Source organism: Leucopleurus acutus, assembly GCF_964270905.1.
Source record: "Leucopleurus acutus genome assembly, chromosome: 7".
NCBI lineage: Eukaryota > Metazoa > Chordata > Mammalia > Artiodactyla > Delphinidae > Leucopleurus > Leucopleurus acutus.
This window is the reverse complement of record NC_139150.1, coordinates 20,438,640-20,459,863: the sequence shown is the minus strand read 5'-3', so window position 1 is coordinate 20,459,863 and position 21,224 is coordinate 20,438,640. Positions and strand designations below refer to the sequence as shown.

General features: G+C 44.8%; 3 protein-coding genes across 3 annotated transcripts in view; 1 reads left to right on the top strand and 2 right to left on the bottom strand.

Moving 5' to 3' along the window:
* Positions 1 to 21,224, bottom strand: part of RNF183 (ring finger protein 183) — a gene marked incomplete at its 3' end in the record, with an annotated part of 359,693 nt that overhangs the window by 93,121 nt on the left and 245,348 nt on the right. The window lies entirely within an intron of this gene.
* Positions 613 to 3,253, bottom strand: POLE3 (DNA polymerase epsilon 3, accessory subunit). Its single transcript, XM_082843373.1, has 4 exons — positions 3,069 to 3,253; positions 2,883 to 2,968; positions 2,413 to 2,531; positions 613 to 2,140 (listed from the first exon to the last, which is right to left on the bottom strand). The coding sequence occupies exons 1-4, from the start codon at positions 3,132 to 3,134 to the stop codon at positions 1,968 to 1,970; spliced, it is 444 nt and encodes a 147-aa protein (XP_082699499.1). The 5' UTR covers positions 3,135 to 3,253; the 3' UTR covers positions 613 to 1,967.
* Positions 3,672 to 20,866, top strand: LOC309963767 (uncharacterized protein C9orf43). The gene is made up of 14 exons (XM_082842318.1): positions 3,672 to 3,936; positions 6,163 to 6,362; positions 6,466 to 6,616; positions 9,928 to 9,985; positions 11,559 to 11,650; positions 13,262 to 13,328; positions 14,084 to 14,238; positions 14,913 to 15,063; positions 15,444 to 15,504; positions 15,776 to 15,834; positions 16,279 to 16,366; positions 18,584 to 18,663; positions 19,592 to 19,606; positions 19,692 to 20,866. The coding sequence occupies exons 2-14, from the start codon at positions 6,212 to 6,214 to the stop codon at positions 19,800 to 19,802; spliced, it is 1,239 nt and encodes a 412-aa protein (XP_082698444.1). The 5' UTR covers positions 3,672 to 3,936; positions 6,163 to 6,211; the 3' UTR covers positions 19,803 to 20,866.

Below are 21,224 nucleotides of genomic sequence, written 5' to 3'. Positions count from 1 at the left end.
GCATCAATATAAATTTCAAGGGAGAAATAAGAAATATATTGAATAGCTTTGTCTTTCATACAAATATAAATGTGAGAGACAGGAAAAAAAAAAAGAAGCGATGTTTCTGCTGTGGAGAAGGAAAAAGCCACTGGACCTAATGAGCGTTGGGCTTGTGTATCTATCTGTGAATTATGATTTGAAACAGTTTCGTAATCTAGAGGTAATACAATGTCATAGCTGAAATCATGGAGATATCAGCGGTGTTCCTTCATAGGATTTAAGAGTTAATACTTGAAAGTATTTAAAACAGTGCCAGGAACACAGCAGGGACTCAATAAATGTTTGGAGTTGTTGAGCATCTACCATGTATATGACCAGCAGAGCCATGGGAAGCTCTCACTGTGGTTGAAGAGCAGCAGCGCCCCTGCTTGTTAATGAGCAGCATCTGCTGGTCATCCAAGGTGACGCAGGATCCCATATTTAGAAGGGTCTGGCTCAGTCCACACCCCAAGAACTGTATAGTGCATGATCAGTGGTCCTCCCCAAAAGCAAACTTACAAACAAGAAGGATTAAAGAGGAGTCATCACTTTTAACAAGAATTTTTATTTATACAAAGCATTATAATTTTCTCAATATTCTTCACTCATTTATCAACAAACTTTCCACTGTATTCATTTAACAAATTAACAGTGTCACACTACATTTCACTACCTTTCAACCTCCAAGCACTCAACTTAGAGACGAACAGAAAAGTGCTCGAAGCACCAAATGGAAAGAGAAGAAAACTAGGAAAGGTCAACAGAGATACTTCAGAAGCAGTTAAAGGGGATGGCTTAGGGGAGGAATTAGATTCCTGAGCACCATCAGATTTCCCTTATGGTTCAGAGAGGTTTACAAAATCATTTTTAAAAAACATGAGATTAGAACTAGGGAATCAGAGGAAACCACACTTTGGGACATTAAGCAGGTCATCCGAGTTCCTGGATTGGGAGAAGTGAGAAAAAGAGGGACAGAGAAAGTGGGAATGGGGAGCAGAGGAGAGGCAGAACAGAGACAGGAGGTGAGAAGCACAGAGGGAGAAAGTTGCGCCTAGAAGAAATAAAGTCTGGAACTTGTCATGAATTGGAATAATGAAAAGCCAAGTCACGAGTCTAGGAGATGGACTACAAGAAGAGAAAGCCTGGAATTTTATACCTTCCAGGAGGTGACAACAAATCCTGAAGCTGTACAGTCGCAGGCAGTGAGGTGCATTTAAGACTAAACCATCTGTTTTACAAGAGTAAGACGTCGGCAACCTTACTTGACTAATTCTACTCTGTTGATTTAAAAGCGTTATGTGCCGGGAACATAGCCACCCAAGCAGGTAACATGCCTATAGGCAATATAGAAGGGGCCCAATCCAACTGAGTCTGTAGAAACCAAAATTCAGTTAATGTTACTGTCAAGTGAGGAAACAAGAGAAAAGATTTCATTGTTCTCTCGAACCCTTATAGTAATTTCCTAAAGCTAAGCCATTCTGATCACCTGAAGTAAGCTAGTATTGCCCAATACTGTACAATCAAATAGGCTGACCATGATCAAACCCCAATTTTTCCTGAGCCTTGGCTGCCTCTGTGATCTGAACACAGTCGGCAGCATGGAAGTTATTATTACTTTTTTGGGGGGTGGGGAGGGAACTGGGGATCAACAACTGCCTAACTATACGTGTAAGTAAACAAGAGAGATCAAATTGACCAATTAAATTAGCTGTTCAGAATCTCTCTTGCCAAAAAGTCATAACCTTGAGACTGATTAAGCAAAACAGGATTCCGCTACTCAGATGCTCCGAGTCTGGGAAGCGCTGGTTTTGATGATAATTCTGATGATAATTCAGTTTTTATTTCGATCTTCTGCCTAAGACTACTCTGCCCAGCACGAAAATGCTTCACACAAACGTGTACGGCGTTTCAGAGTGGTACCTTCCGAGCTGCGTCTCCCCATCCTCTCAGTTGTCCACTTCCTCCTCTTCATTCTGTTCTTCTTCCTCCAGCCTCTCCTCATCTTCATCGTTGTCCTCATCCCTGCTCTTGTCTTGCTCTTCTGAATCTGTTTTTTTGTCTTTGTCCTTCTTCTTTTGCTCTGAAGCTTCCTTCTTGCCTTTTTGCTCCCTCCTGTAAGCTGTAAGGATGAAGGGGAGGGAGTTAGGAGGCAAGACTGAACCAGACTGCAGCAGCTAACTCCACTGCATAATTGGAAAAGCTGAGGCACAGAAGGAAAAATAACCCGCCCAGCACCACAAACAGTTATGCGGTGGTGCCTGCCATCGGAGTCGCATCCAATACTTTGCTTACCAGACTTAAAGGCACCCCAGCTGATAAAGACTTAGGGTCAGGTGAGCAGATCATACAGGATGAACATCTACTTGGATGAGAAAACGAAAGGGTAGTTACCTTCCAGAGCTTCTTTTAACGGGGTCACGAACCGCTGAAACTCCATCTCCTCCATGGCGGAGAGCACATCGCTGGCATTCAGTGTCTTGCGTTTCCCTTTCATCGCGAAGTTGTTGGCACTGAAAGAAGAAAGATTAAGGGCTGTCAGATGCCCTCTTGCCGCGTACGGAGTGGGTGGGAAAAGGAGCACCCAGAAGTGGCACGAGAAAGCCTGCATGCACGGATTTTTGTGACACGGTAAGTCCCTCCCTTACCTGTACAAAAGGGTTAAAGCGAAGTTACTGTTTTCTTATTTTGTTTCAGAGATTGCAAGACCTGGACGAGGGCTCTGAACCTCCCTCCACTGAGGTAGAACATAATTCCTGGGGTTTGCGGGCTCCAGGCCACGAACTCCGAACCAGTGTGTGTGTGGGGGGGGTCTCTTTACGCCTTATGCCCAGCTAAGCTCTGCCTAGCTCTGTCCGCCTCACCAGGATGTGGCGTACAGCACGAAGACGCTGGCGGCGCGGGAGATGGCGCTCCGGGCCTCCTTGGAGATGCTGACACCGTCCGGGAGCTGTGAGAAAAGCGCGGGTGAGCAAAGCTACCGGCCCAGGACCGGTTTTCCCCTGCCCGCTAGTCCGCCCCTGGCCCGTCCGCCAGCCGGAGCTGCTCACCGCCTCCTTGATGATCCTGGTGATGACGGCATTGGGCAGGTTTAGGTCCTCGGGCCTCTCCGCCATTGCCGCGGCCGGGGCCCAGGCCTCGGACCTCCTCTTCAGGCAGCTACAGCGTCCGGACTTCCCGCGTCGCCACGGTCTGACCCAACGAGGCTTCCGTCGCGCCCCGCGTTGCCCACACAGTGTCCCACAGTGCCCCGCGCGTCATAACCTTCCTCCTCCTCCAGCCCAGCTTCCGCCTCCAGTGGCTGGTGCTTCCGAGCTTTGCACGCTGCCATGGTTTTGGCTCGAGGGGTTTCCGTCCGGCCTCACCGGCACCTGGCGTCCCTTCCCAGGCTCGTTTCTCTGCTTCACGCCACCATCGTCTCTGGAACTTGCTTAGCAAATTAAGTGTGGCTCACTGGGCTTCCGTCCCTTTCCCATAGTGCTCTGCGCTGCTGCCTGGCGACGTCGCAGCCTGGTGGCTAGCGTGGGAGACGGAGGCGTGGACTGAGCTGGTGGGGCGGGGCTCCTCCCGATGAGAGGCTGGGCGCATCGTTCACTTCACCGCGGGTCGAAGAGTGCCGTTTTTCTGTGGGCTTAGGCCGCTTGGCTTCCGCTTTGGTTTCGCGGAAGCGCGGCCCTCCGAGGCTGCATTCTCCCACTTCCCTTTTCCGGAACGAAGCGGGAAATCTTTTTTCAATTTTGCCGGCGCAAATGGTCACCTCTAATGTTTTTAGCCCTCTCGACTTTGTAGTAATGGTATTAAGAAAAACTATTACCTAAAATTTTTTTTTAGCTCTCACTACTTTGCCAGCAGCGTGCTAGGGCTGGCGACATAGAGATGGGCATGACTAGACCTCGGGGCTCAATTCGGGCTGGTCAGGTAACAAAAGGGCAACACGCAGCCGGTTGTAAGAATAATGTAACATTATATTCGCATTCAAAAACAAACCCTCTTACAATTGTATTTGCTTTTTAGTTAATCGAATTGTTTATTGTGCATCTTTCCTAGTAAAAAAACATTTCCATGGTTTTGCAGTGGCTTTTTTAAAAAAATTATTTATTTATTTTTGGCTGCGTTGGGTCTTCATTGCTACACGCGGGCTTTCTCTAGTTGTGGTTTTCTTGTTGCGGAGCACGAGTGTAGGCTCTAGTGTGGGCGTCAGTAGTTGTGGCTCATGGGCTCTAGAGCACAGGCTTAGTAGTTGTGGCGCACGGGCTTAGTTGCTCTGCGGCATGTGAGACCCTCCCTGACCAGGGCTCGAACCCGTGTCCCCTGTATTGGCAGGCGGATCCTTAACCACTGCACCACCAGGGAAGTCCCTGCAGTGGCTTGTTGAGCTCTACCATTTTCCTATTACATATGTAGCAATTGTCCTCACTCCCGCAAAGCAGAAACGCTTTTTTTTCTTGAAACCTGCTGTCTCACGCCACCCATAGTTTTCCTGTTTTTGACAGTGACATGAACACGGAAAAATATTTCCCTATTATAAAAAAAAAAAAACAGCATATGAGATGATAAATGGCAACTGAAACTGCTTCAGTTAGAGATTATAGGGTTTGGTGGGAGAACTGTCCACTTGGCTAGAATACACCTGGTTTAAAGATGTCAGGAAGTGCTCAGCTCCAGCCAGTTGCTATCTAGTTGGAATTGGGCCCCTGTGTTGTTAGATATTTTAATTTTTAAGAGGAGCCAGCAATCTGGACATTATGGACTCTTTTCATCTTTGCGTAATGGCTCAAAGTGCAGACCAAACAAAACAAATCATAGGCCAGGTGCAATCCCAGGCCAATAGTTTGCTATCTTTGGTTTAAATTATAAGAACTTTAGAACAGGAACTTACTTTGTTCTTTATTGTTCTCTATGCCCATAACAGGTCCCCTCACATATTTGGTAGTCAATAAATGTGTTGAGTAAAAGAAAAAAGAAATGGACACTGTCCTTAAAAAGTTATTAGGGATCAGGTGGTACTGATTGCCTAAAACATTTCTAGAGAGAGAAAGATAACATTTATTGAGCACCTGTTGTATATCATACATAAAAGTACATTATCTTATTTAATGCTTCTATGATGCTACTTAGGGATTTCCCCTTGCCTACTTTATATGAGGAAACAGGCTGAGGGAGGTGAAGTAACTTGCCCAAGAGCATACAGCCAGTAAGTGAAAAGCCAGTGGCTTCTGATGCAACTGTGGGTCGACTGATTTGCTGTTTGAGCAAACCCGTTCATTTCTGGTGGGTATTTTAGCCGCCTGAGTGAGAACTGGAGCATACTGAAAATTGAAGCATCTCTTCCAGAAGTTTGAGCCATCTAAAGCACTTCTGTGACTCAGCCGTCGCTCAGTATCCACAGAGGATTGGTTCCAGGAGCCCCTGTGTATAACAAAATCTGAGGATACTCAAGTGCTATGTACATTACTTATAATTTGATAAGGCTTTTTGGAGATGGTGGCATCTTCTCCCTAATGATTAATGAAGGGGAAAAGGAAAGGATGCTAATATTTATTTTGAACTATATGCCAGAACTTTTTTTCTCTTTTTTTTTTTTTTTTTTTGCGGTACGCGGGCCTGTCACTGTTGTGGCCTCTCCTGTTGCGGAGCACAGGCTCTGGACGCGCAGGGTTAGCGGCCATGGCTCACGCGCCCAGCCACTGCGTGACATGTGGGATCTTCCCGGACTGGGGCACGAACCCGTGTCCCCTGCATTGGCAGGAGGACTCCCAACCACTGCGCCACCAGGGAAGCCCTATGCCAGAACTTTTAATGTCCATTAATTAATTGTTGTGGTGATCCTGTGAAATAGACTTATCCTCATTTTGCAGCGGAGGAGACTGAAGCGCAGATTGGTTAAATCTCAGGTCACTCAGTTATTAATTTAAATGGTCAGTTAGGAGACCTTCTGGAGTCAGTCTGAACCCAAACTCTTATCACTCTACTCCATGCTGAGATAATTTCATGCTTGCTTGTTACCCAATTCCTAATTATCCTGTGACCACCATTTATCTATATGGTTCAACAGAAATATTTCACGCTTTGAGTGCAAATTAATATCTGGACTGCATGGCTAATGTATAGTATTCCCTAATTATGTGGTGATTGTTTTTCCAGAGGGCTAGAAAGCTGCAAGATTGGCTTTTGTCCTAAACCATCTGTAGCTATGGACTTGCCAGATAAAAGCCAGTGGGATGAAACTACCTGTGACCTGGCTGTTTGTCAGCATCCACAATGCTGGGCAACTCTCCGCCGAATTGAGAGGGGCCACCCTCGAATTCTGGACTCCTCCCGCAAATCTCCTCCAGATGCTGAAGGTGAATTAACCATCCCTGTCTCCTTCCGTACAAGATCCTTGAACTGTTTCTGTTTGGCTCCCTTTTGACATGTTACCTGTTTTCCTCTGGTCTGGTCTTTCAGACAGACTCCCAGTGCTCACCATTGTAAACATCACAGATTCCTGCTTCCAGGCCAAGAGACTTGCTTGTGGTCATTCATCAGGATTTACCTTCCCCAAGGCTCACTCTTTATTGTCTCAATGTTCAAAGTTTTACTCCAAATTTCAACGCAGGTAAATTATCATGGAATCTTCCTTAAAGGGCTTATGACCTCAAAATTCTGGGTTAACTTCCTTTGCTCATGTAGTGGACTTTGAGAAAGCTAGATTAAAAATGAAACATTAATGGGAGTTCCCTGGTGGTCCAGTGGTTAGGACTTGGCTCTTTCACTGCTGTGGTCTGGGTTCAATCCCTGGACGGGGAGGTGAGATTCCTCAAGCTGCATGGTGTGGCAAAAAAACCCCAAACAAACCCTCACTTAAAGATGAATAGTTAGTGGGAAACAGAAAGAAAGTGTTCTTTTTTATTTTTTTTTTAAATTATTTATTTATTTATGTTTGGCTGCATTGGGTCTTCGTTGCTATGCTCGGGCTTTTCTCTGGTTGCGTTGAGCAGGGCTACTCTTCGTTGCGGTGCATGGGCTTCTCATTGCGGTGGCTTCTCTTGTTGCAGAGCATGGGCTCTAGGCACGCGGGCTTTAGTAGTTGTGGCACGTGGGCTCAGTAGTTGTGGCTTGTGGGCTCTAGAGTGCAGGCTCAGTAGTTGTGGTGTACGGGCTTAGTTGCTCCACGGCATGTGGGATCTTCCCGGACCAGGGCTCGAACCCGTGTCCCCTGCATTGGCAGGCGGATTCTTAACCACTGCACCACCAGGGAAGTCCAAGAAAGTATTCTTACTTGTCTTGTAGGAGTTGGTTAAAAGAGGGGAGGGTGTGTTAGTTTTCTACGGTTACCATAAAAAATGTACTATAGACTGTGGGTTAAACAACAGAAATTTATTTTCTCAGAGTTCTAGAGGATAGAAGTCCAAGATTAAGGTATTGGCAGAGTTGTTTTCTTCTGAGCCCTCTCTCCTTGGCTTGTAGGTGGCCGTCTTCTCCTTGTGTCTTAACATTGTCTTCCTTCTGTGTGTGTCTGTGTACTGATCTCTTTTCTACAAGCACACCAGTCATATTGGATTAGGGCCCACCTATATGACCTCATTTTACCTTAATTATCTCCTTAAAAACCCTATCTCCAAATATAGTCAAATTCTTTTTTTTTTTAACTTTTTTTTGGCTGCACTGGGTCTTAGTTGTGGCACACAGGATCTTCGTTGCAGCACACAGACTTGTTTAGTTGTGGCATGCGGACTCTTGGTTGCGGCATGCATGCGGGATCTAGTTCCCTGACCAGGGATCGAACCTGGGCCCCCTGCATTATGAGCTTGGAGTCTTACCCACTGGACCACAGGGAAGTCCCCAAATACAGTCACATTCTGAGATACTGGGCTTAGGACTTCAACATAAGAATTTTGGGGAACAGAATTCAGCTCATAACAGGGAGGATCTCATCAGCTTCTGTGGGTCTTGAGAAAACTGTGTCCATATATGCTGTTTTTTTTATGTTTTATTTTTAGGTATGAAATTATTTGTAAGCTCTCGAAGGCAGAAGCAGTGGTTTCCTTTTGAATCTCCTGCAGAGTCTAGGCACCCAGTTAGAGCTTGCTGATGTTGGAACTAAGGGACGTGTGTCTGTGGAAAACGTAGACTTAAAATTCAAAGGCCCTGTTGCCTGGAATCAAAACACTAATGGGGGCCCTTATAGTGGTTTCTTATTCCTGTTTGATTTAAGCAGCGCTTGTTGATTTCTGTTAGGCTAAAAGGTAGTATAGGAGAGGGTAGGACTACCTTCTGGTTTTCTAAGACTTGAACGCTGAGAAAATGGTGGCTTCTTGCAGTCAGGGCCTGTCAAAGCAGACTATGACATCATTTGCTTAGTTGCTCATTGAATTCAGAAATATATCTTAGTGGGGTCACTTTGTTGTGTGCTGGGCGTATTATGGTAAACAAGATACGGTCTTTACCTCCAAGGGGCTTTCAGCCTAGTTGGGGAGACAAAGAACCATTCAGTGTGATGTGTGTGGTGAGAGGAGTGCCCCTTTGGTATGTGGAAGCACACAGGTAGGGCTCCTAGCCCAGGGCACTGTCTTCTGTACAGATGACATCTGTGCCTAGACCTGAAAGCAGAGCAGCCTAGTAAAGTGGGGCTTATAGGTGGGTAATGCATGGGAAGAGAGTTCTAGACTATAGCATATGCAAAGGCCTGGAGGCAAGAGGAAATTGTTTACATATCAGGAAAGTAGCTCATTGTGTCTAGAACAGAGAGCAGGAATGGTCAGAGATGAGGCTGGGGAGCTGGAGTAAAAAGTAGGGGCCTGTGTCTCGGAGGACTTGATAAATCAGGCCAAGGAGTCAGGTCTTTATCTTACACCTCTTTGCAATATTCATTCATTTATACATTTAACATGTTTTAAAAAAAATAAAATAGTAAATGATATGAAAATATAAAGGGTTGATATTCTTTTTTTTACTGTGGTAAATATACATAACATAAAATTGACCATTTTAACTATTTTTTTTAAAAAAATTATTTATTTTTGGTTGCATTGGGTCTTCGTTGCTGCGTGGTGTGCAGGCTTCTCACTGCGGTGGCTTCTAGTTGTGGCACGCGGGCTCAGTAGTTGTGGTGCACAGGCTTAGTTGCTCCGCGGCATGTGGGATCTTCCCGGACCAGGGCTTGAACCCATGTCCCCTGAATTGGCAGGCGGATTCTTAACCACTGCACCAACAGGGAAGCCCTTAACCATTTTTAAGTGTACAGTAGCATCAAGTACACTCAACAGTCTTGTGCAACTATTGCCACTATCCACTTCTAGAACTTTTTCATCATCTCAAACAGAAACTCTGTGCCCATTAAACAATAACTCCCCTTTCCCTCCTCCCTGTGGCCCCTGGTAATCTCTATTCAATGTTTTTGTCTCTATGCATTTGCCTATTCTAGGTACCTCATATAAGTGGAGTCATACAATGTTTGTCCTTTTGTGTCTAGCTTATTTCACCTTGCATAATGTTTTCAAGCTTCACTCCTGTTGTCACATTTTTCAGAATTTCATTCCTTTTTAAGGTTGAAAAATAGTCCATTGTATGTCTGTGCGCCACATTTTGTTTATTTAGCATGTTTTTGAACATCTACATCAAAGTAACTTAAATTTTTATTGATGGTGATGTAACTATCTGTAGTTGGAGAGAGAAGCACATAGGCTATGAATTCAGTTTGATGCAACAAATAGTTGTGAAGTGTTTGCAATGTGCAATGTCTGGAAGCTGTTCCAGGAAAAACAAACAAAACTTAAGGCGATGCTGAGACCCTACATTCATTTGGTAGGAATTAAGCCCAAGGGTTTCTGTATATAAGTAAGAGGCTTTTCCTCATAGCACTAATTTTATCATTCCAGTTAAGTCTTTTGTGACTCTGTTTCATGTTTGGAAACTCTCATTTTTTAGGCCTTGGAAGGATTTACCTGACAGAGACTTAATACACCGTACTAACAGATCTCCCAAAGTAAGTCACAGATTAAAAAAGGTACTTCCTCAGCATTTTCTCTTTACTAGTGGGAATAAAATATTTGCCTTTATTTAACATTCAGGATGACTGTAATCTGAATAATGATGATGATCACTATCTAATATTGGGCCCTTACTGTGTGCTGGGCTCTGTGCTGATGCCTTTACATGTTACACTGTTTTTAGAAATCCCAGACACAGCAGGATTGATTTGTGGTAGTTTGGCACAGGTGAGAATTTCCTATCTCTGTCCTGCATAGAGCATGTTCAGCTACTAAGTAAGCACTGTCATCTCATAACACAGGGAAATTAGAATGCCGGGATGTCAGATCTAAAATAAGCCTCAAGATCGTCTATACTCATGACTTTCAGAGTTTTTTAGCTATGACCTATGGTAAGAGAGACACTTTACAACAAAATATCATGGAACAGTCTTTACCGTAACTATGAGTGATATACTCTGAAATTTTCTATCCTGTTCTATTTCATTTTAAAACAGTGTAGGCTGTGATTCACAAAATTTGATTTCGTGACCTATGAATAAGTTGCAACTGCAGTTTGAAGAATATTGCTATGGTCTATCTCATATATCTTACAGTTGAGGAAACTGAGGCCCAGATAGGAAGTGATTTGCTGAAGCACAGCTAGTTAGGAGAAGAGCTAAATTTTAAGAAGGAAAAAACCCTTCTACTTGTCTACAATAGAGATTTACTATTTTTTGCAGTCCTACTGGATGCCTTATATTTTTCCCATAAGATCCTTCACTTTTCATGTGGTGGAGAGTGTAAGGGACCAAGAGAGGGTAGATGGGTTTGAAAAGATGAATGTACAAGTCACTTACCTCTTTGACCTCTTCAGAATGAGAGGGTTAGATTCAATTAGTTTTAAGTTAATTGTCTAGGATAATACACGCGCATGGTTCTAAATTCAAAATGCATAAAAGGGTTTATGGTGCAAAAAAGGTCTTCTCTGTTCCCCCAAGCCAGTTAGTTTCTTTTCATGGGGACAACCTTATTTTTAATAGTTTTTTTTTTCCCTGCCTGAATCCTGCCAGAGGTATAGACTAGATGATTTATAAGATTTCCTTATAAATCTAGGATCCTAAATAGTGAAATGTGAAAAAATTTATGACTTTAACTTTTATGTAGATGCTTATAATTGTAGACAGGCTGTAAAAGTAGAAAACTTGCTTCTGCCTCTATCGGTTCTCTCCCTGCTCCCAGACTGTGTTGTTTTATCTGCAGGGGATCTAAGTCTCTGTAGTGCAGTGGGCAGAATGAGTAGTGTTCCCTTAGGTAAGCCCCAAGGTATCCTCCTATGAGGTGGGTTTGGGAGTTGCTAAATGCTACCCTAATGTGGCAGGGAGACAGGGGACACTATACACTTACCAGTGCTCACTCTTGCAGAGTACCTTTACTGATACCTAGTTTCTCGGAGGAGCAGTATGAAGATATTTTGGGGATCGGAAATGTTTTTTTTCTTACCATCTTCTGAACCACCATACCTTTTGGTTAGCATGATGATTCAGTCCTTATCCTGGTACATACACAGGCTTTATATCTTTCTCTTAGCTATCAGTGCTAAATTTGAATGAGACACAACTTCCTTGTCCTCAAGATGTAGGAAATATGGATGTAATTTGGATCCCAGAGAAGCATATGAGGTGAGTATCATGTCGAGAACTTGGGAGTCTTCAACTCTTGTGTTCTACAAATGCCTGTCGTCCTCTACAGACCTTCTCTCTGTGACTTTTTTTTTTCTTTTTTTAAAATTAATCAATTAATTAATTTTTGGCTGTGTTGGGTCTTCATTGCTGCGTGTGGGTTTTCTCTAGTTGTGGTGAGCGGGGGCTGCTCTTCATTGCGGTGCGTGGGCTTCTCACTGTGATGGCTTCTCTTGTTGGGGAGCACTGGCTCTAGGGCACAGGCTCAGAAGTTGTGGCGCATGGGCTTAGTTGCTCCACGGCATGTGGGATCTTCCTGGACCAGGGATCGAACCCGTGCCCCCAGCATTGGCAGGCGGATTCTTAACCACTGTGCCACCAGGGAAGTCCCCTGTAACCTCGCTTTTAGCTACCTCATTGCAAGAAGTAGGAGGTCAAGCAGAGCAGAAGGCTATGGTCTCTTGTATTTGCCTCTTGCTACACTGGAATTCTTGTTAGTACACTTTGAGATTCATGCTTTGGGAGTTTTCTACATAAAATTCTACCTGACAGTAAATAGCATAAAGATAGGGCCCAATGTATTTGTGAGGTTTGATTAAGAAACAGATGCCTTCTGACTATCAGTTTTTCTTATTAGCCATCAGCAACTAGTAAAAAAGTTTTCAGTGAAGGCTGTGAATCTGTGGTGTCAACCCTAAGGACTAGCACACTGGTACTAAATAAATAGCATGTATATAGAGCTTGTGTACAAAGCAAGCGTGACAAAGATCATCTGGCGAAGGTCCAAAGGCTTGCTAATATTGGCAATCATTGGAAGAAATTGGTTTTTCTTTCGTGACTGCTGAGGCTTTCAGATTCTTTTTGAGTGACTGTTTAGAGATGATGAGACTTTATTTTCTTTAAAAAATTCCTGTGTATGCTTCTTTATATGCATTTTGTGTGTGAATATATATGGTGTAAACAAGAAACCCCTAAGGATTTATTTCCTTTCATGTAAAAGAAGCCCAGAGTTGGGTGGGCCAGGGCTAGTATGTCAGCTCCATGAGGTAACCAGAAGCCAGAGCTCCTTCTAGCTTTTTGGGTCGTCATCCTTAGCCCATGGCTTCCATCTTCTTAGGTGCTTTCTAGGGGCTTTCAAAGTCTAAGCTGACTGCTAGAGCTTCAGCCATCATATCCGTGTTCCAGGCAAGAAGGAGGAGGGAGATGACAGAGCAAAAAATATTTGAGCACCTCTGTGCTAAGCAGTGGAATTCAGTGGAGAACTAAATACTTTGTCCCTTCCTCCTGGAGTCTTATGGTGGTGGTGGGATTCAGACATTATAGACATTGCTGCACCTAAGTATCTAATTACTAATTTGGATGAATACTATGAAAGTAAGTAACTGGATTGTATGAGAGAACGGTGGGGAACCTAGTTCAGATGTGAGGGCGAGGTGGGGGTGGGGTTCTTGTTTTTAGCAGCCTCTGGGAAGCAGGTACCCCTGGCTTCCCAGCCAGCCATCTTAGAGTACTGAATGGAGGATGGAAATCTTCATGTTCATCATTCATACATATCCCTGATGTTTCTGTGTAAGATGTCTGGGAATAAGTTGTGGTTATTCTTATTTCAAGTCCAGCTGAGAAGAAGCATATTATTCGCAGCCAGGATGGGGAGATGAAAAGAAAGAAATCTACAGGGGTAAGTTTGCTGTTTTGGCCAAACCTTCATGATATTACTCTGCAGAGTTTATTTTTGTTTTCCTTTCAGGTATCTTCCTCATCCCCCCATTCTCTCTTTAAATGAACAAAATCTGCCAAAGAAAACCCCTCTTAAGGAAGGAATAATTACCAAACCATCTTCTACTCCGAGACTCTTTCCCCTACCTCCTCCTTGTAGGAAGGTAGAAGAACACCTTGAAGAGATGTTAGGAGGAACTGTTGGGTATTCAGAGGGAATTTTTGGTTGATTAAAAGCTAATTTTCATTGTGATGGGAATAGAATTTCAACAGACTAGAAGTTATAATGGACCTGTGCTTCTGATTCTAATTCTGCCATTTATTGGGTAAATGTAGCCTTGGGTAAGTCACAGAGCTGGCAGGTTGCTGTGTCCAGGAGAATAGTGTCTTGGCCCATTTTGTTTGTTGCTGAATCCCCAGCCCTAGCCCTATGCCTGGCACATAGTTGGCCAATAAGTATTTGTTCAGAACTTTTTGGGGAAAAAATGACACAAAACAGCTAATCCTCGTATTTTCTGAATTCAACAGTAGGATTGAAGAGCCAGATTGGGAAAAATGTGGTGGGTCTGGTAGTGTAGAGGAGGTGAGGATGCTGGAGTAGGTCTGGAAACAAGAGTTTCCCATGGCACCGTTGTACTGGGAAGCTGGAATGCTAATGGGACAAAGTGGCATTGAAGAGAGTGCTTCAGCGAGTTCTTTCCATCATTTCTCTTCCAGAAACACAAGTCATCTTGGGACACAGAAGCACAGTTGGGACTTCCAGGCATGATTGTGCCTCCTCCCTCCCCAGTACACTTGTTTGAAGAACTAAGTTCAGAACGCGTACCTTTATGGAAGCAGTATGACATGTTACCTCAGGATCTACTGAAGGAGTAAGTACCGTGTAAGCCTGTGGGAGAACCAGAGCATCTTCTTTTCTTCAGAAGCTGAGAAGGGTCTAAGCAGTGTGCTCTTTCTGAGGAGGGAGGGGAGAAAACTGCCACCCTGCTTGGTCACTGAGTTCTTGGGCTTATCAGTGTGCAGTGATGACAGTAATCACCCCCATTTATTAAGTACACTTACATCTGCCAGGCCCTGTGCACACTGCGTATCTTCTCTCATTTAAACCTCCACCAGGAGGTAGACATGCTCTTCTTTCTGTAGATGAGTTACGGGTAAGTGGGAGGCAGAATGGATATGTGGTTTGGAGCGAGACAACCTTTGAATTTTGTATTGAAATTTACCGCCTTTGTGAATTTTGACTATTTAGTTAGCATCTTTCATCTTCATTTTCCTCATTTGAAAAATGAGGATAATAATACCTGTCCTTAGGGTGTGGTAACGATTCAGAGGTATAAAACACATGAGCCTGACATATAGTAAACACTTAATCCATTCAGCTACAATTATCATACTTGCATCTCAAAGCCATTACCAAATGAGCACCTGTTGGTACAGCCTTTTAAGGCCCAGAGTGGACATGTCTTCACATTTGGAGCCTTTTCATCTCTTTCTCCTCAGCCAAGAAGAGCTGTTGCTGACTTTCTGCTGTCTCTGTTCCTTGCAGCCTCTTGCTGGATAAAGGGAAAACCATACCTTATCTGGAGATGCAGACACAGTTGGCCATGATGAAAAAGAAACCTCCCCTGGAAAAGAGCCGACCTTACAGTGCCATTTCTGCTAAGATGCATTTATCTGTACGCTGCCTCACCCAGCAAGTAAGAGCTAGGGAACCTCAGAGGAAGAAGTCTGTATGCAAGTCCAAACTCATCTCTCCTCAAGGCTGGAGGAGTTAACATTCTATTTCTTCTTTCTCTTCTATCCTTCCACTCTGGATCCAGGCCCCATAGAAGGGCTGGGCTATATGTAGGTGAAAGCAAATTGTACAGGGAAAGGTTTTAGGAGAGCAGCGTTCTCTATTTCTTCTGCATTTTGCTTTCCACAACTTTCCCCTCTCCAGAGCCCCTGGTACAATGCTGCACACATTGGCTTCTCAAAAAATGTTTGTTGACTAGTTGGATGAATGCATTTGGGGATACATTTTGGGAAAGGGAAAGACCTACAGTAGAGCTTTTCTTCTTCTTTTTTTTTCCTCTAGAGACCAGCATTGAGATACCCTGAACATTTGAAGAAACTATATTACAACCTGACAACAGAAGGTAGGTTTTTCTCGTGCTGCTAGATCTCCAGGTACCATTTGCCATCAGCCCACATTTCTTATACTTGATCTTGGTCCCATGTTTGTGGCCACAGTCTTATAGGGTCATGTGTAGAACTCAGAAAACTGCAGCTTCAAAAAGCACCCACTCCCGGCTTGGTCCTGACCAGAGAGAGAGTGTCACCATTGGGTAGCAGAGCACAGCAAGCAGCCCCACGGAAGGGTGGGAGCTGTCAGGGAGAAGAGGATTGAGCTGGCTCTCTGGTCACCAGGTTACAGGAAGCAGCAGTGGCAGCAGCAGAGGAAGGTGAAGACAGCTACTGGGAAACAGGTAGAGTGGCAGCGAGGGGACCCCCAGGACCTGCTAGGATTTGAGCAAGTGGGTGATGCCTGGAGCAGGAAGGGATGTATGAGAGATGGGATTCTCCCTGGTGTCTGCTGGTTGTAGATGCAAAGTTCCTGTATGGTTATAGATACTAACTTCCTTCCTTTAAACCCTTTTTTTTTCGGCGGTACGCGGGCCTCTCACTGTTGAGGCCTCTCCCGTTGTGGAGCACAGGCTCCGGACGCGCAGGCTCAGCGACCATAGCTCACGGGCCTAGCCGCTCCACGGCATGTGGGATCTTCCCGGACCGGGGCACGAACCCGTGTCCCCTGCATCGGCAGGCAGACTCCCAACCACTGCGCCACCAGGGAAGCCCCCTTTAAACCCCTTTTAAAAAGGTTTCTTCACTTCCAAAAATCCTAATTCAGTTCCCCCTCATGTGGGTTTCAGGAGGCTAAAAAGAAATCCAAGAGTGAACCAGGGAGCCACAACACGTCGCATAAACGTTCAGGTGCCATGGTTTATGACCCATGCTGTGGTAAGGAGAATGTATGGGTTTGGGAGTGACAGAATCCCAGGACCTAGCTGAGGACAGGAAAAGCTGAACACGTTTATCATTTGAGGACCTGCCTTTATCAGGCACTCGGAATTCCCCTTGGAATGCTTTGGTTTGGCTGGTCTACCATGTATCATCCTTCCATCAAATATTTACTAAGCAAGCGAGCTGGTCCAGGTGTCTGCTTCACATGGGGATTTGAGAGATGACCATGAACATGAGTCAGAGTCACTTTCCCCTCAGGTCCTACTTTAGTAAAGGCAGCGGTTTGAGGATGAAGAGCTAGCCCAGGTTATTGAAGAGAAGAGCCCTGAGGGCCCATCGGCCAGTAAGGCAGGGAAGAGCCAGGGTCCCTCACCAGAGGGCCGTGAGAGTTCTAAGCAAGCAGGGTCAGCCGCTTCTCAGCCATAGGTTAAAGTCTCAGGAGGCTCACACTATCCAGCCCATCCAGCAGGCAGGGGCTAATTCTTGACAGGCGATCCTTTTCCTATGGTGTTCATGCCAGAGATAAGAGATTCCCCTTTTTTGGAGTTCTTATCATGTCTGAGCTGAAGGATATACTTGCCCTGGTCCCTCTGACTTTTCTCAGCTTGAGTGCAGAATGGGAGGGAGGGAGAAAGAATCCCGCTAAACCTTGGAAGATTTTTCTGCCCTAAATAGACTGGACATTGCTGTCTGTAATGTGAAAATAACTGTTTAATCATCAGAATTCACTCTGCAACCCTGGGGCACTGAGGGCTCGGGTGAGATGTTTCCTGAGAAGGATGCTGTTCTTGGTTTATCTCCCATCCCACTGAGCTCTCTGATACCTAAAGTGTCTTCTAACATGAAGATCTAAGAAGGCTCCTGACCTTCACATGGGAGGTAGACAGAACTGGGGCAGAGGTACTTGTCCAAGGTTAGCCCTGCATCCAGAGTGATAACCAGTCCCCCGAGTTTCATTCTGGTGCCTCTGTTCCTCTTCCTGGTGCCTCTAATAGGAGCAGCTTTGCTTGGATGACTGGGGGCCCTTTGAATTGTGTTCTTAGAGCAGTGGCTTGTCTTCCTTGATCTGAGAAAGGCCTCATGAAAGAGATGATTTTTTGTTTCTTTTTGTAAAAAATGTTTAAGCTGCACCATGTGGCATGCAGGATCTTAGTTCCCCAACCAGGGATCGAACCCATGCCCCCTGCCCTAGGAGCATGGAGTCTTAACCACTGGACTGCCAGGGAAGTCCTGAGGTTATTCTTGCGTTGGATCTTGAATATGTGTGAGAGTTTTCCCAGTATGGACGAGAATTCCTGGAAACAGGAATAGTCTGGCATCTTGGAGGAGCATGGCTGCAGGGAGGAGCATTGAGCAGTCTGACGTGGCTGTGGGGTCAGGTGTTTAAGGGAGAGGGGTAAATCAGGCCGAAGAGCCTGCCGAGATGTTTGATCTTTATCCTTAGTGGTCGTCGGTGATGCTCTACCTTAACGGTGCCCTGAAATCAATTGAGGAGCTTTTAAAAACCTAAAACCCAGGCTGCACCCCAGACCTGTCAAATCAAAGTTTCTGGTGTTAGTATCCAGGCCTCGGTGGTTTTTAGAATGCCCCAGTGCTTCCAGTGTGTGGCTAAGGTGAGGGCTAGTGCTGTTAGGGAGCCAACACAAGTGCCGAGCAAGGGAGGTCCTTGATTAGCGTTCCCTTTACCATCATACCTCTGCTGGCAGATTGGAAGATGTTCATTTAAAGCAAGGGAAACTGAGAAAGGAAAGAATAAGTGCATTTAGGGACTAGTTGGGGAAACATCTGATACAAAAGAATCATAGATCTAGAGTTTTTTTTGGAGGGAGGATGTTCATTTTCAGAAGCCAATATAGGTACATAGGGATGGCACAAGAAAGTAAGAGCAGTATTCATAGACTGAAAAGGTAGACTTAGAGGTTCTTTTGCTACTATGATGTATAGGCACCTGCCCCTTAGGTTTCATGGAGGAATCCTGGATATTTCAATACAGACTTTATCTTAATCGCTAATTCTGTAATAGGTGTGGTCACAGTCCCAGGTCAACAGAATCACACGTAGAACTCAGAGGGCTTAACTCCCTTTTACCTGCCTCTAAGGTTCTGTATTGTCCTGGATGGGGAGTCACCTGTAGACTAGGGATCAACTAGAAGTCCAACAATGGGATATGAAATACCAATAAGAAGAGAATTGCATTGATTTTGTGGTCACTAGGTCACAGAACTCTACCAGGTCGGGAAAGTGACAAAAAACAGCAGCAGCAGATGAAGATAGAAGGCCCCACTTCGAAACAGGTGAGAGTGTCTGAGGGCCATTCTGCTAGGGCTGTTTCAGTTGTCTGTCACTGTATAACAAACCACCCCAAAGCAGAACCATATTGGTTTGCTATTTCTCATGGTTCTGTGGGTTGACCGGACAGTTTTTCTGGTCTTGCTTAAGGTCACTCATGCAGCGGCATTCAGCTGGAGGCTGGGTTGGGGCTCTTGGCCAAACTGTCTTAGTTCTCTTCTATGAGGCCTCTCCATGTGGCTAGTTTGGGCTTCTTGACAGCATAGTAATCTCATGAAAGCACTTTCCTAGGGATGGGCCTGGAACTGGAGCAGTATCACTTCTGCCACATTTTATTTGTCAAAAAAATCACAAATCTAGTCCAGATTCAAGAGGAGAGGAAATCAACTCCATCTCTTGATGGAAAGAACAGCATGTGCATACAGGAACGGGAGGAATTCTTGGAATCCACCTTTGGAGGCAATCTACCCTTAGCTGACAGCTGGAAATGGGGGAAACTGGGTTCTGGCTTCATCTGGTCAGCCTGGAGGTCAAAGAATACGTGGCATGAGCTTCTCTCTTCAGTTTCAGGAGGCGGCATTTTGTTCTGTCTTGGATATTAATTTCTCCAAGAAAAGCATCTTTTAGAAAAGCCCTTTGTTTCCTAAAGTCCTGATTCAAGTTTCCTTACACGTATGAATTTCAGGATTCCACAGAGAGACCACAGATGGACTGCACTAAGAAAAACCTGGATTCCTTCCCTGGTAGGCAGAGTAAGATACTAGGGTGGAGGAACCTTAGTAAGTGACTGAGGACAGGGAGAGCTGAACCTGTGCTGACCAGGATGGTTCAGAAGGGTCCTAAAGACATTCCAGCCCTTCCTTTCTCTCTTGATTTTTCACAGTTAGTTGGGAGAAGGCTACAGGTGCAATTAATGGCTGGGTCTTTTTTTAGGTCCTGAATTATCCACAATAGAATGCACTAACAAGGACATCAGGACTCAGATGGAGATTTTGCTGGAAGCCCAAGAGAGGACCCCAAACAGTACTTCTAGAACAGCTGGAACCCTGAGCTCAAACTGCTGAGGATTCTTCGGGACACTGATGAAGAGGATGAGGAGAACCAACCCTCTGGGGCACAGAGTGAAGAGTCTCTGGAGGCATAGGCGGAAGGCATCATGGGGCAGCCTTATTCCAGAGCAGGATGCTTGGATTCCTGAGGACAGTGACCTTGGACATAAGGGCAGGAAGGAGAGGGGACTTCTACTTCCTGGAGCCTCTACCGGGGTCTGACCTTAGGGATTCTGTTTGCTTCATTCACTTCTACTTGCTTCTAAAATAAGCGAGGGAGAAAAAGCCCCACCCCTTTCTAACTTAGACTCTTTCTCTTCCATTAGGGCCAGGATAATTTTAGTGATTAAATACAACTGCTGCTTATCAAAAGACTCATTTCTCTGTTTCTGGGTCACTTTTATCTCCTCTCTGAAACTGAAAAGTTTCTAGTTACAGGAAGATGAATTTGGCCTGTGGGAACCCCTACTGTGTTGCTTTTCCTCTTATTCCCTGGAAATGGTTGATTTTGAGGATGGCATCTGCATCATTATCAAATAACCTTCATTGTGCTGTGTGGTATGTGTAGTATTCTTTGTGTGGTAGAGGACTCATACTCACCTAAAAGAGTCTAAGGATCCAGTTCCTAAGTACTGAGTCTATGGGAAAATTTCAGTGATGTTCATAAAGACGCAGAATTTCAGAGTCTCAGGGTTGCTTGTACTTGGTTTTTGGAAGGATTTCTAAAAATGTTTTTGTCCTTAAACTTTTTAGTACAGAAAAATTTCAAAATTACGTAAAAGAGAATAATATAAGGAAACTCAGGATTTAAGTCGTGATGATTAGTACAGAGTTACCTTTTTTTTTTTTTTTTTGTGGTACGTGGGCCTCTCACTGTTGTGGCCTTAGATTTGGGTAATAAAAGCCTGGGCTCCATGCCCCATGAGTTGAGGTAAGGGCAGTTGGGGCCCCAGTATTCTCAGCAGCTCTACCCAAGGTAGAGCTTCCCTCCCACAGTTAGGGTCTGGGTGGAAGAAGAGAGACTCCGCCTATGGGCTGTACTCACAGAACTTAGTCTCAGCGACAGGTAGCTAGGGGCAGGATGAGAAATGATGACATTCTGTTCCTCCTGGAAAGTAGCCCTCTGACTTGGAACTAGGGAGTGAGGGAGCCCTGCATCCTTGGGCGCAGCAGTCTGGAGTCGAGTTGTCCCACTGAAGTGGGGGGAAAGGACGGGGGAGTGGGCCTAGGGTCACATACCGTAGACTCTTGCAGTTCTTACCGAGGTTTTGTAGATTTTCTTGAACAAGTGTTTCTTCATTTGTTGTGTGCACTTAGAGCCATTTCCAGAGACTTAAATAAATTAAAATAATTTTCATTAGTTTCACTGGAGAGCTGTTTGTGGAGCTCCTTGCACTATGAGGCAAGAAGTGGAATTCTGGACTGGGCCTGTGAACTTCTTGTAAAGAGGAACTTACCCCTCATCAATTATTTGGTTACCCTAAGTACAGTTCGTACAAGAAAGGCAGATTAAATGT

Excerpts from the sequence above, each read along its gene's own strand:
- POLE3 (XM_082843373.1), bottom strand. The coding sequence starts at position 3,134 with ATGGCGGAGAGGCCCGAGGACCTAAACCTGCCCAATGCCGTCATCACC. Across the intron at positions 2,969-3,068 it reads CCAGGATCATCAAGGAGGCG|CTCCCGGACGGTGTCAGCAT; the intron begins GTGAGCAGCTCC and ends CTTTTCTCACAG. Across the intron at positions 2,141-2,412 it reads GTTAAAAGAAGCTCTGGAAG|CTTACAGGAGGGAGCAAAAA; the intron begins GTAACTACCCTT and ends TCATCCTTACAG.
- LOC309963767 (XM_082842318.1), top strand. The coding sequence starts at position 6,212 with ATGGACTTGCCAGATAAAAGCCAGTGGGATGAAACTACCTGTGACCTG. Across the intron at positions 9,986-11,558 it reads GTACTAACAGATCTCCCAAA|CTATCAGTGCTAAATTTGAA; the intron begins GTAAGTCACAGA and ends TCTTTCTCTTAG. Across the intron at positions 15,505-15,775 it reads TTACAACCTGACAACAGAAG|GTTACAGGAAGCAGCAGTGG; the intron begins GTAGGTTTTTCT and ends TCTGGTCACCAG.